The 14,068-nt window shown below is 32.6% G+C and overlaps 1 protein-coding gene across 1 annotated transcript in view; it reads left to right on the plus strand.

Moving 5' to 3' along the window:
• LOC127699100 (thyroid adenoma-associated protein homolog) overlaps nucleotides 1-14,068 on the plus strand; it is a 202,207-nt gene that overhangs the window by 8,844 nt on the left and 179,295 nt on the right. Inside the window, exons 6-11 of the mRNA XM_052202835.1 lie at nucleotides 270-445; nucleotides 1,815-1,903; nucleotides 2,852-3,066; nucleotides 4,686-4,751; nucleotides 4,950-5,067; nucleotides 7,792-8,055. Coding sequence (XP_052058795.1) covers nucleotides 270-445; nucleotides 1,815-1,903; nucleotides 2,852-3,066; nucleotides 4,686-4,751; nucleotides 4,950-5,067; nucleotides 7,792-8,055 — 928 coding nt within the window. The remainder of the gene's footprint in view (nucleotides 1-269; nucleotides 446-1,814; nucleotides 1,904-2,851; nucleotides 3,067-4,685; nucleotides 4,752-4,949; nucleotides 5,068-7,791; nucleotides 8,056-14,068) is intronic.

Consider the following 14,068-nt stretch of genomic DNA (forward strand, 5'->3'; position numbering starts at 1 on the left):
CATCAGGCATCAAGATATATTTTTTTAGCTGCTGTAAGCCTCAGAGAGGCTTGAATAATAACTCTTGAATTAAAAATGTCAGAAACTTTTATACAAGATAACATATATTTGCAATTCATATTATTAAATGCAATACTATGATATTTGACAGAGGAACCCCATTATTCCCAGTAATTTTCTAAGTACTGTCGATATAAAGAGCAGGAGATGCAATGCATATGTAATGTGACAGCAACCTAGCAACATTATTAAATTTCTTTTCATTATAGTTCAACACAGTCCTCTGTTAGACAAAATGAGTTGATGCATAGCTGTCTAGCTTGCATCCAGGCAGGGAACAGAATTTTACAGAAAAGCCACTGTACATTATCAAGTAAACAATCGGAGGGAATCGGCACTGTAACAACATCATTAATAAAACACAATATCAACATCTTACACACAGGTAATGTACCCTGGTAATGCAAAATAGAAACAAGATCAAATTCTTGTGGGATGAATTTTTTTTAGTATGCTCAAAAACTGGCAATCCTGTCAGGACACTGACCACCAAAAATTCAGACATGTCTACCAATTTTGGGTGTAGAGGTGGTCCTGATGTCAAACTAAAAGTTTGTGTTGGTAATATTTTTTTTTTTGGGGGGGGGGGTGCTTTCTGGTATTAAGTGTAGCCATCGAAATAATTGATTTCAAAATTTTTTTATTAGACTACCAGATTTTGCACTAGTGCCATAGTGGTGGACTTTATAACCAGAAGGTTAAAACAGATTTCAAGAATTGTAAATTTTAATTATACAGTTAACAGGAAAAAAAGTTCCTTTTTCACTCACTCTCTTTTTTGTTGTGTTTTTTTTTTTTTTTTTTGTAATAAAACAGTTAGCTTGACAGTCAGGGATAAACCTTATACAAGTGATTTTTACTTATTGAAGGTAAATTATTTTGGAGTTAGAGTTATATCCCTTAGACATTCAGAATTTGTTTACTAATATAAGTAAAGCCTGATGGAACCTCAAAATCAACTAAGACTGGAAGTTTCACATGAATAAAAGTTTTTTTGAAATATATTCGTAAATTGAATTTACATATTGGTATAAACTAATTAGCAACAACTATGTGATTTTTGTTTTACATTCTTGCATTTATTTTTAAAAGATAAAGTTTTTTTCAATAGAAAACAATAACCACTAACAAAATGCTAAATGCTATATTGCGGCTAGAGCTATTTCAAATATTATAACTCTCCCATCTTTCTAGAAACAAATTCAAAATAAACATTTTTATAGGGAGAAGAAATTGAATTAAGTGTTTCCTCCTTTATATCATTGTAAATATATTTTTCTGCCCAAGATCAGAAGAATAGATCCCTTACATTATTCCAATAGCAATCACAGTTATACTGTGGATTCATTATTGTTTGTTGCATACCAATTTTTCTGGATTTTGTGGGGAAAGACAAACATCAAATTTAATTGTTATTAACAAAATAAATTTTTTCAAAAGGCTTGTATGGAGACTTGGCAAAACCATGGATTCAAATATCTATAAAAACACATTTTTTCCTCAATTCACAAAAATTGGTATCCATGAAAAAAAATGAATCATCAGTAATTTGAATAAGAAAGAAGATATGTTAGCATCAATTTATGACACAAAATATCTACATGCACTTTACAAAAATAAACAGTGCTTTTATTGCTGTTCTACATCTCAAAGTCACAGATTTAGCTGTGATTTATGAAATTTTGCAAACTTTTAAAACTTCAGAAATTATTTTCATTTAAAATTATGATGTGTTTGGTTTTTTTTTATTACAGATGAGTTTTTGATGGATTGTAAAACAACATGTGCAATAAATGTGATCTTACTGATCAGGCTGAAATTTCCTAAGAGCATTGTTACAAAGGTATGGCATTACCAAAACAAATATTTGACAGCATTCTGTCATGGCATCCACATCCTTTGGTCTCTGTCAGATAGTTGTCTCATTGGAAATCATACCATAGATATAAGAAGATGTGGTATGAGTGCCAATGAGACAACTCTCCATCCAAGTCAAAATTTATAAAAGTAAACCATTATAGGTCAAAGTACGGTCTTCAACACGGAGCCTTGGCTCACACCGAACAGCAAGCTATAAAGGGCCCCAAAAATTACTAGTGTAAAACCATTCAAACGGGAAAACCAACAGTCTAATCTATATAAAAAAACGAGAAATACTTTTGAACCACATCAACAAACGACAACTACTGAACATCAGATTCCTGACTTAGGACAGGTGCAAACAATTGCAGCGGGTTTAAACGTTTTAATGGTACCAAACCTTCCCCACCCTTATCTGAAACAATAGTGTAACATCACAACATAGAAAGACACACTATAAAATATCAATTGAAATGGATTAACTCAATCAAAAGACATATTAACACCAGTGAATATCATGTCTCCTTATTTGAGTTAAGACATTAAAAGATGAAATGTGGATCAGCATCCAGATATTTAAATTTATCATGGAATCATCTATAGATGAAAAACGTGTAGTGAAATCTACAATCACTGACATTATAAGGAATTGGAACCCTAGGACATTTTTTTATCTGACGCTTATTCAGATATTTTTTAAATACACTTTTAATCAAGCTTGCACTTTCACCATTACAGAAAATAATGAATTTTGCTTGAAAACTTATATAGAACAGGTTTTCATTAAGATAACTATATTAACAACAAAGAGAAATAGAATTAGATAAACCATGCCTTTTAACTTTCTCTAACTTTGATAGTATAAAACTGTTTCAAATGATTTTGTAACACATTCTTATACTTTCACAGTAGTACACATCTATTTTCACAGGTTGTGGAGTACATATTTCAGGATACAAACAAAACTTGTGCTGATAATTCAGATTTTCCAACCTTGGCCAGGGAAGATAACTTATCTTGTCAGCTGAGTTTACTTTATGGCACAATGTCAATAATGGAACTGTCAGAACTTGTAGAAGTGCATGATGGGAAATGTTTGCTATTTGATTATATATTTCCATCCCTGACAAAAATATCAGAAAATGGGTAAGCTTTGATAACGATCAATTAACAATTTATAAATGCTGTTGCGTTATGGGTCTAGATTTTGAATGATCTATGTGGCAAAGATTACTTTACATGGAGGGTGAGAATTTTCAACATATTATTTTAGGAAGGAAGATGAACTTCTGAATTTTTTTATTATATTAATACAACAAAAATGTTCAACGTAAAGTTTTAGGATAGAAGTTGAACTTGTTCCATTACAATATAACAAGGACTTTGAAACTTTTCAATATAATATTTTAGGATAGAAGTTGAATTTCCCAAATGTTCCATTACATTTATACTAAGAATTGAAATTGTGCAATATAATAATTCAGAATAGAAATTAAACTTCTGAAATGTGCCATTACATTGATACAAAGAAACTTTTCAATATATTAATTTAGGATAGAAGTTGAACTTCCCAAATGTTCCATTACAATAATATTGTATGAATGACTTTGTTTGTCTCACATTAAACAGATATGTCTAGATATTTACTTTGACTTAATAGCATAAGGCAAAATGAAATATGATACTTGGTTAATATATGGTAAAAATAAGAAGATGCGGTATGATTGCCAATGAGACCACTCTCTACCAGAGACCAAATGTCATAGAAGAAAACAACTGTAGGTCACCATACGGCCTTCAACAATGAGCAAAATCCATACCGCATAGTCAGCTATAAAAGGCCTCCAAAATGACAAATTTAAAACCATTCAAACTGGAGAACTAACGGCCTGAATTATGTACAAAACAATGAACAAAAAACAAATATAATATACAGCAACAAACGACAACCACTGAATTACAAGTTCCCGACTTGTAACAGGCAATTACAGTATACCACGGGGTTAAACATGTTTGCTGGTGCGCCAAACCCTCCCCATACCTGGGACAGTGGTGTAACATTACAACATAAGAACAAACTATAAAAATCAATTGAAAAAGGCTTAACTCGTCAGATCTATACAAAGGAGAAAAACACAGACCTGACATGGCAGGGTATTTATACATCTCTACAACAAAAAAGACACTAAGTACAGATCTGAGAGTACTCTCAGTTACTGGCAGCTAGTTCAGAGCCAAAAAAACTAATAAATAAAATTCTGTTTGAATTCTTGAGATATTTTGAAGCTGGTAAAATTCTTGGTAAGAAAGAGTTGTAGATTTCATAATATTTGTTGGAAATGGCTGAAGTATATGAAGAATATATAACAAAAATAATTATTTTAATTCATTTTTTTTATATAAACTCTTCATTTATTTCTAAACTAATATCCAAGTTTAGTATTATGTGCAAGATTCTTATTAGAAATAAAGAAAGCTTTGGGATATAGGATAATGAGACCTAAAACCTATTATATGAAAAAGACATCTATAGGACAAGTATGGAGGCCGTAAATAGTTTTCCAATTCTTGAGGTGCATTCTCTTAGATTATTTCAGTTTAATATGGCATTTTAGTCTTTTAGATATTTAAGTGATTTTGTATTATGCATTGATTCACCATATCTTTTCTTTTCCATTGTACCATCTGCACTTAATGTACATAGTTGCCCTATGTCTAGAACTACTAAAACTATTACATAATTAATTATGATTTTTCTTTTTCAGATATCCAAACTCCATCAGTAAATTGTTAACTGCAAAGTGCTACAATATGTGGACTTCTAAAACTTGGTATGTATATATAAATGAATTACACATTAAAAGGTAATGATTATTATCTTCAATTTTATGTATGCAGCTTGATCCAAACTCTGAATTATGCTTAGTTTAGGTAAGGCTGGTTGAAAATGTATTTTGGTAAGGTTGAGAAATTTATTTTGATATTTCCAAAATTTACAAGAGTTTGTGATGCTATATTTTTTCTTTCAGTTCATGTTTAAAATCTGAAGTAGTATCAGACAAACAGAGGTCATTGCTATGTGGTGGAGGTCAGATTATAGAGGCCATCATGTCATGTGTTTGGACAGTTTGGGAAGACACAACTGATGTAGGTATATAAACGTAAGGAAACAAGAAACCTTTCTCCTTATCAAATATACATTGTATATAAATGGTAGATTGAAGACTTCAGAAAAACAATTTGATATAAGAAATATTTCATGAATGAAATCTTTTGTACTTAATATCACCAATTGTTTTCTGTGGTTCTTGCCATGCATTTTCTTTTTTTTTTGTACACTCAATCAACATGCAAGGGAACTCTGTGGTACCTAGGTGCTCTTACAGAGAGGTACAACCCCAACAGGGTTGTGTCCCTAATGGGCCCAGCTTTGAAATGACTCATCATACATATCCAAGTTTACAATATTGGTACAGGAATTGAGGAAAAGGCTACCATTACCGCCTATTTAAGATGAATTGTGCATCTTGACCCAACTAAGGGATATCCACAGCTGTGTGGGATGTATCAAATACTCAACCCATCATTTGGAATGGAGGATGAATGAGTGTCCCTTGTTTGGAGAGTGCCATATTCCTGTCACAATCAAGATCCCAAAAACATATTTGTTTCTTTCATATTTTTAAATCTACACTTGTATATAGTTGATATCGTTTCTTAAATGAATTTTACCTTTTTACCTTTCAATTTTACCTCCAGCATCATTAGATGAGAATTCACACATCAGGGGCCTATACTGAGGCTAATCTTTACTACCCTACTAAGTTCTTGATGTATTTCCTGTGGTAGTCTAAATAAATTTTCTATGTGTACTATCCAACCCTTTTTCATTTACTATTCATTTTATATCATCCTTCTCATTATCATTTGCCATATATAGCGTTTTTATACTGCTTTGGTTCCAAATACCAATGTTCTACTATTCAATGAAAACAGTCATCTACCACATTTATTTGTTTTCCACAAGATTTGCAACTGATTAGTTATCAGATTTAGAACTATGATTACTAGCAGATCAAATTATGTACCATATTTAGTCGTGGTTGTCCACCTTTGATGTTCTTTTCCTTTTCACTATAAGTCATATTTTTTTCACTATAAGTCATATTTGTCTACATAAATGATATACTGTGGATTCGTTATCATTCTTGGGATACTAGTTTTAAAAAATTCAAACACGAATTTAAACGTTCAATGAAATACACGTTTTCTATAGGATTGTTTGCAGACTTTGACCAAACCACGAAATCATGTATTCACAAAGATACAATTGTTCCTCAATCTTGGAAAATTGGTACCCACGACAATAAAAGAATTCTCTGTATATCCTGAAATCAGAATATGTGATATCAATTTTTATTTATAAAATTGAGAATGGAAATTGGGAATGTGTCAAAGAGACAACAACCCGACCATAGAGCAGACAACAGCCGAAGGCCACCAATGGGTCTTCAATGCAGCGAGAAACTCCCGCACCTATAGGCATCCTTCAGCTGGCCCCTAAACAAATATGTATACTAGTTCAGTGATAATTGACGTCATACTAAACTCCAAATTATACACAAGAAACTAAAATTAAAAATGATACAAGACTAACAAAGGCCAGAGGCTCCTGACTTGGGACAGGCGCAAAAATGCGGCGGGGTTAAACATGTTTTTTTATAACATGGTTTAAGTATTGAATTTTTTTGGGTATATAATTCATCTTGTTTTAACATAATGAAGACCATTTTGTCTAAATAAATTCTTACATGTCCTTTTAACTGAAGTGACATAATGTAAACATTAATCAATCAATCTTCTTCTCATTTTAAGAATCAAATTGATAACTTGATGACCTGTATAAATCATTGAATCTTGATGTTGGATTGTTATGAATTAGTTTTACCATCTCATAACTACACATTTTATTTTTTATTGTTTTCTCTGTAACATAGGTCAGTAAGGCATAGATACTATTATCTGGGGAGAGTTTTGAGTTTTGATAATTTAATTTCAATTTTAAAAAATGTACTTATGATAGACAAAATTATTTATATTTGGTATACAGTTACAATATAATCCATGTATCTTAGACTCTTATTTGCATGAAGTATATGAGGCTCCACCTCCTTAGACATGCTCTAGCAACGGGTTTTTAAAATTCAAATGTTTATAGGTTTCCTGACATATTCAGTTTTTGAAGATGACATTAATGCTTCCATGCTCTTGCATTTCAGCATGTTTGAAAACAGTAAAGTAGCCTAACCTTTTCACCATGATTACAGGATTTTTTACATTTTCAAGATGTTTAGTGATTTTTGATATGCATTTGAATATCTCGTCTCTTTTCAGTCATGCTACATTTAATATGAATTAATTGCATTGTTCATTGCAAGTTTTCTAATCAGATGAGTTTTAGCATCTGTTGGTAGTAATTTTGATTTTGCTGGGTTTTCTGTTTTTATTATTCATTTATGGTATAAATTGGTGATGAGCAAATGTTTCCAGATGCATGTTTCAAAACATCAAATATAGGTATTATGTACCTCAATCTTTACTTTTTAGATTGAGTCCCGATTACTCTTATTCTGTCAAACTTAGCATGTACTATTTCTAAATTGAGGATACACTTTTATATACTTTGTAATATCACTTCCATCTGTACTGCACACACCAATGACCCAATCAGATGGCATAAATTGCTTGTAATAATGTCTGTCAATATCCCCCCCCCCCCCCTGATGTGTACTAAAATGTAAAAATCAAGTGGACAGAATTAGCCATATGCTTTTGTTTTATTTTTGTCAGGATCTTTTACTTATTTTACAGGTCATTAGAATCATTGCCAGAGAAATTTTTGAGAATGTTCTTAAAATCCACACCATGGCCAACTCATCAGACATTAGAACCGATATCTTCCTACAGAATCTGACAAAGAAACTGATCTTCGATGTCAGCTGGTCAAGCAAAGGAAAATATGGGATGTTAAGTAACCTAGTCCAGATTATAGGGACTGACCTTATCTTACAGCAGACCTCTGACCTCTCCAGCATCATACTGTCACAGATGAGTGAGCATGCATTAGCCTGTCATGTAAGTACTATTTGAATATTGAAAAATAATCTGCTCCATATTGAATATATTCACATGCAGCTACATGGAAACTGAAGTACAAGAAGATGTCTAACAACCAACCCCGAACATGCATCAGCATTTCATGCAAGTATCATGCAGCTCTATTGAAAATGAATGTTACAGGAATCTTCAGATTGGGTAATGTAATGGTTTAACATGTTTAAATGCCATCAATACATCTGTATTGGACTACGTTTTACGTTTAAGCCTAAAGAAATATGTAAAAAAAATCTTCGGAGAACTGACCATTTACATTTCAACATTTACATTTTGCTGTCAAAATAGCATACAGACAAGACATATCTCTGTGTTAACAGTTTATTATGGAAGTTATGGGACTTTGACTTTTTAGGAGTATTGTGACAATAATACCCAGTGAATCCAACTTCTCTGAGACTGTTTTACAGAAAGCTCTCATACTTGGTACTACTCTATGCAATCATGTGTCGTTGACCATATTTTACTGTCATTTTGATTGGGCCATTTTTACTAGATTTATGCAAGTTATGGGACTTAGACTATTTTTTGGAGTATTGTTATTGTTTCACCTTGTGAACACAACTCCTCTTGAGAGCATTTGACATAAAGCTTTCCTACTTTCTAGGATTGGTTGCCATCACATGTAGATGACCATATTATACCATCATTCTTATATGATTCTCATATCACAATGACACATTGTGACACATTATTTAATTCCTCACTGACTGTTGATTCATTATTATTCATGGGATACCAATTTTTATGGATTTCGTTGGTATAGGGGATCCATGAATTTAAATTTCACCGAAGTACAAATATTCTCTATGCTTGTATGCAGACTTTGGCAAAACCATGAAATCAAATGTCCATGAAAGGAATACAATTTTTCCTCAACCAGCAAAAAATTAGTACCCACGAAAGTAAATGAATCCACAGACCACAGTATTCAGCGTGGGGGACATTTGACTACAGAGTAGCTTTCTTGTTTATCCTTAATCTTAGAGGATTAATAGTCTCTGCCATGTGCTTTTAAGAATGCTAGCATGTTTGGTCACATGTAGATTATCATATTGGCTGTCATTTGTGATTAAGACAGGGTTTTTTGTTGTATTTGTCTTTAGCCTTCATTACAATTGTAGTTTCATACTGCAATGGAATTGATTTTTAGCTTCGAAATTATGATCCTTTGAGAACATTCTTCAAATCCACACCTTTTGGTTTTAGTAAATGCATGTACACATATCATGAATACACGTAAATGATTTTCTGGCTAGATTTCTGCATCTTTTTGCTGCAATGTGGTTCATGCTACTAATATGTCATTCTCTTAAACACATATATTTATTTGAGAGGCAGCTGCATTGCAAAGGTAATAGTGTCTTTATACTTTGGCTTCAGTTGTACATGTGGAGTAGGATCTGCTCAGCTTTCTGGTACACCTGAGATCACCCCTGGTGTTTGGTGGGGTTTGTATACTTTTGGTCATTTTTGTGTTTTGCCATGGCATTGTCAGTTTGTCCTTGACCTCTCTTTGGTATCTCCAGCCTCTCTTGTATAAGTATTTTGGAAGTATTTACACATTTTCTATATGACATATATGGTAAAGTACTTTACAGTAAATGTCTTAATAAGAGTTTCTCAAAAAAAAAATCCCCCCAAAGGTGACTTGGGAATACAAATATGGTCACCATTGGCCTTGGCAGTTAAACCCTTGCCAAAGTGGGGTGTCCATTTAGCTGTGCAGGATGAACAAATACACAGCCTCATCCTCTCAGAATGGGAATGATAAATCTGATGCCTTGTGTAGAGAGAGTGCCACACTCTTTGCACGAAGAACCCTTGTAACAAGGGTCTGTAGCTGGCATGTTGCAAAGCTAAAAGTTTGGTCCTTATCCAATATACCCTCATTTTCCTGTAGCAGTCCAAATTTTCCTAACCTTCATCCCGGTCTGCCTCTGTTACAGGACCTATCTATTGTATTTATAGTTAATTTGTCTTTTTCCTGAACATGCATGAAATATTTGCCACTGGAAGTTAATCGACCAACAATCAATCATCAATCATAAAACTTTCAGGAATGGCAAAACTGACCAACAGCAGTTGAAGTAATTTTATGAATGACTTCATGGGCCTTTTATACTTGTTAGTAGTAGAGGGAAGAAGTAGCTAATATATTTTTTAATTTAACAGAAGCAATTTGTTTATCACTGTAATGTTAATACCAGTTTATGTACTGCATAATGAAAACAAAAACACTCTATGAATTTCCTGTGTCTGAAGTGCTTTTCTGGATTTATCTTCATATCAAACCAAATATCTAATAAATGTTATGAGCTTTATGACCTAAAGGGACGTAAAAAGATAGTCACTTACATTTAAGGTCAATTTTGCTTTTATTTAAGGGGATTTGAAAAAAAAGGTATGTTATAAAGCATATCAGTACCAAGGAATAACATTTCACATGCAGTGGTATTGACCCAGTGCTAGTAAATGAAGTAACATTTTATAAATTGTGTGTGTCCCAAAGCACTTTTCTAGATTAATTACCTTGATCAAGTATGCTCAAACCTAAACATTGGAAAGCCAGAGATGTATAAAAACTGAAATATGTTAGGAGCTATAGTAATTCTTTACATTTTTTTTTTGTTTTTTTTTGGCTATGATAATTGATTTATTAGTCTAAAGCTGTAACAATAACCTTATTGTCCCTTTGGCTGTGCAGGATGAACAAATACACAGCCACGTCCTGTTAGAATTTGGATGATAAATCTGATGCCTCGTGTAGAGTGATTGCTATGCTTTCTGCACATTTAATCCCTTGCAACAACTCTTTGAGGGGTCAGTAGGTGGCCTTTTGCAAGGTAAAATTTCTGTTACTTTCCAATGGCAGTCCAAATTTTCCCAACCTTCATCCCAGACTGCCTCTATTGCATGGCCTATCTATTGTATTTATTGTTAATTTGTTCTTGTCCTGAACATGCATGAAATATTTGCCACTGGAGGTTAAGCAACAAATAATCAATCAATCAGTCGACTCTGGTTAAGTTAATGCAACAGAACATATAAAATTCTGATAATATTATTGGTATACAGCAATTCCTGAAAACTTGAACAATAACACTTAATCAATTTCGTAGGTCTGAAGCACTTTTTGGGATTTACCTTCATCAGTAATGCTCAAACACATACATTTGGGAGCCAAGGATGTATAAGACCTAATCATGTGAACAGCTATATAATCAAATTGGACCTAAAATAAGCCAAATTCATGTAATGTCAACTTTCCATGAGGGAGTTGGAACCTTAATCTCTCTATAATTTTATACAAAAATTCTAAATTCTAAATATAAGAAGAAGCAATTTAGATTATATGTCAATTGGACACCAAAAATCAGATGACATGAGGTTCAACAATACAATTTATTTTTGTTAATACCAGTACATAAATAAAAGGATGATATGAATACATGAAATAATCAAAATCAGTAAATCAGAATCCAGAAACTTGAACAGTATATATTTTGGCCTCGTCAGGTTCACTATTGTATGTATTACAGCCTATGTACATTGTTCCTGTATTGTCAATGTCTATAGAGCATGGTAACCTAATATCTAACTGATCCTTGGTGTTCAGGTAATGAATACACTGCCCTGAAGTATTGAGGATATGAATCATGTGATGCCTATGATCTGTAACTATAATATTGTCTGATTTTGTAGCAACTGCGTCATCAGGTTTGAATGTTTGTTCCTTGTCTATATCTGGATAGGCAATGTATATCCATCTCACTCCATTGGTTTTATCTAATGCTACTATTCTACCACTCCAGTTTTCATCTAGAACATCAATGACATAAATGTTGTTGTCATTGTCTGTAGTTATCTTGAAGGGAAGTGAAAAGATAGCTTTCCCTTTGTTGTCTGTTTGATACACTGTTTCCCTTTTCCCATCAATTTTCATCATGATGACTTGTCTAGGACCATTAACAGGGAACGGTTTTGGTTGGTCCTCTCTTACACCCACTAAGATTCTATGGTCACTTGTTACATGAACAGCAATGGTTAATAAAGGATATACACTGTACTTGGATGGTTCCACTTTACTGGTACTGCATGAAATTATTTGAAGGTTAGATTCCCTTGTAGATAAGAGAAGGTCACCAGATGGTAGTAATGCCATGTCATTTGAATCTATCTTAATCTTGTGCATCTGATGTAATGATTCATTTGTCAGTCTCATTTTTTGTATTTTATGGCTGCCAAAATGACCTACCCAAACTGTTGCATTTTCCAAGCAGACTAAATTTTGAACACGTTGAAGCTTTGTTTTGTATTGGTTTATTACTTTTAATTGATACTGCTTTTGGTCAAAATCAGGTTCAGTTAATTCTCCAAGGTAGGAATCTTGAATGACCAGTTTACCGGGGACAAACTTAGGCAACTTAGGAAATATAGTGTTGACAGGAACAATTCTTTGGTGTCTTGAAGTTTTCTCCTCTGAATATATGTTGAAAACTTGATTGGCATTATTCAAATTTAAGGCTTGGCTTAAAATCTTCTTTCTGAGGTCAAAATCTTTATTGATCTTCTCTGATCTATTTTCTACATCATTCACTGATTTCACAAGGATCTCCTTTCTCTGATCAAGTTCTCTCAAAAGTTTATTTGCATGCCTTTTAACTTCATCCGTTAACAGTTTTTCTCGGCTGAGAATGTTTTGCTTTTCTATTTCATATTTTGAGTCTTCTGAAGATTTCAAAATTCTGAGTTCAGATAATACTTTCACATTTTGTACTAATTTTTGGTCAATCTCAGAATTAAAAATGTCCATAGTTTTAACAGTTAGTTTGTATCCTTCAGCTAATTCAATCATATTGTGTTTACTATGTGTTTTTACAATACACAAAGGGCAGACAACTATGTCACAAGTTTTACAAAATAAGAAACAGTTTTGTCCTGCATGAATTCCACATGGAATGTTACTAAAATCTAGTTTATCATTGGTTTGTTGCTGATGAGAAGCAATGTCCTTGATGTCTATGATAGTATGTTGGTCAGTAGATTTCACTTTCTTATGAAGATTTTGACATTTTGTACACAAGAGAAAGTCACAGAGTAGACATTTCCATTTGATCTCATTAGATTCCTCACACAACTGGCAGGACATTGGAACTTGTCCTCTCTGAAAAGATTTTGATAATGCCATCATGTAGATCTAAGTTTTTAAACGTTCATTTGGCTTAAATTTTGTTCACATTACACTCAAGATTTTTTTTTATATCACATGATTATTTAAGTATCTTTTCTCAGTACAGTGACATTTGATATCCTGTTATATCATATAAATGATACTGGCTACCAATAGAATAGCTATTCATATGATATTATATTATAACAGGGAACAATGTATTGAAAATTGATGACTTGACTGAAAATAGAATTTTACTACTCAAATATGTCCTTGTGTTATATCCTATACTGACACTGTCTTCCTGATGTTAAATTTTCTCTTAGATAAAAGATGTTTGAAAAGTTCATATGTTGTATACTCCTATGAAAAAACTGTTTTCAAGTGATCAGACTATTCACCTTACCTTAAATCAGAAAATTTTCATGTGTTTCTATTTTTTGCTATTTTTGCTATTTCTGCGAAATTAACCCTAAAGCAACATCTCACTGTCCTTTTAAATGCATTGTATAGGACCATGAAATGCAAACAATGAACATGGCGAATATTAAACTGACACTTCTAAGACTCAAATAATTAACAATACAGGACGCAAAAATAACTTAATATATGGTATTTGATTGACAATAAAAAAAGTACTAGAGGAGATAGGATAAAAATATGATAAAAAAAGACAGATCTCCTTCACTTTAAAATTGAAGTGCATCTACTTACATCCGTTAATGAACTCTACTTGACTAGTTGAATTTGTTGTGATAAACAATTGTGTTAGCATTGCATAGGCCTTGGTAGCCAAATGGT

Source organism: Mytilus californianus, unplaced genomic scaffold, assembly GCF_021869535.1.
Source record: "Mytilus californianus isolate M0D057914Y unplaced genomic scaffold, xbMytCali1.0.p SCAF_4, whole genome shotgun sequence".
Taxonomy (NCBI): domain Eukaryota; kingdom Metazoa; phylum Mollusca; class Bivalvia; order Mytilida; family Mytilidae; genus Mytilus; species Mytilus californianus.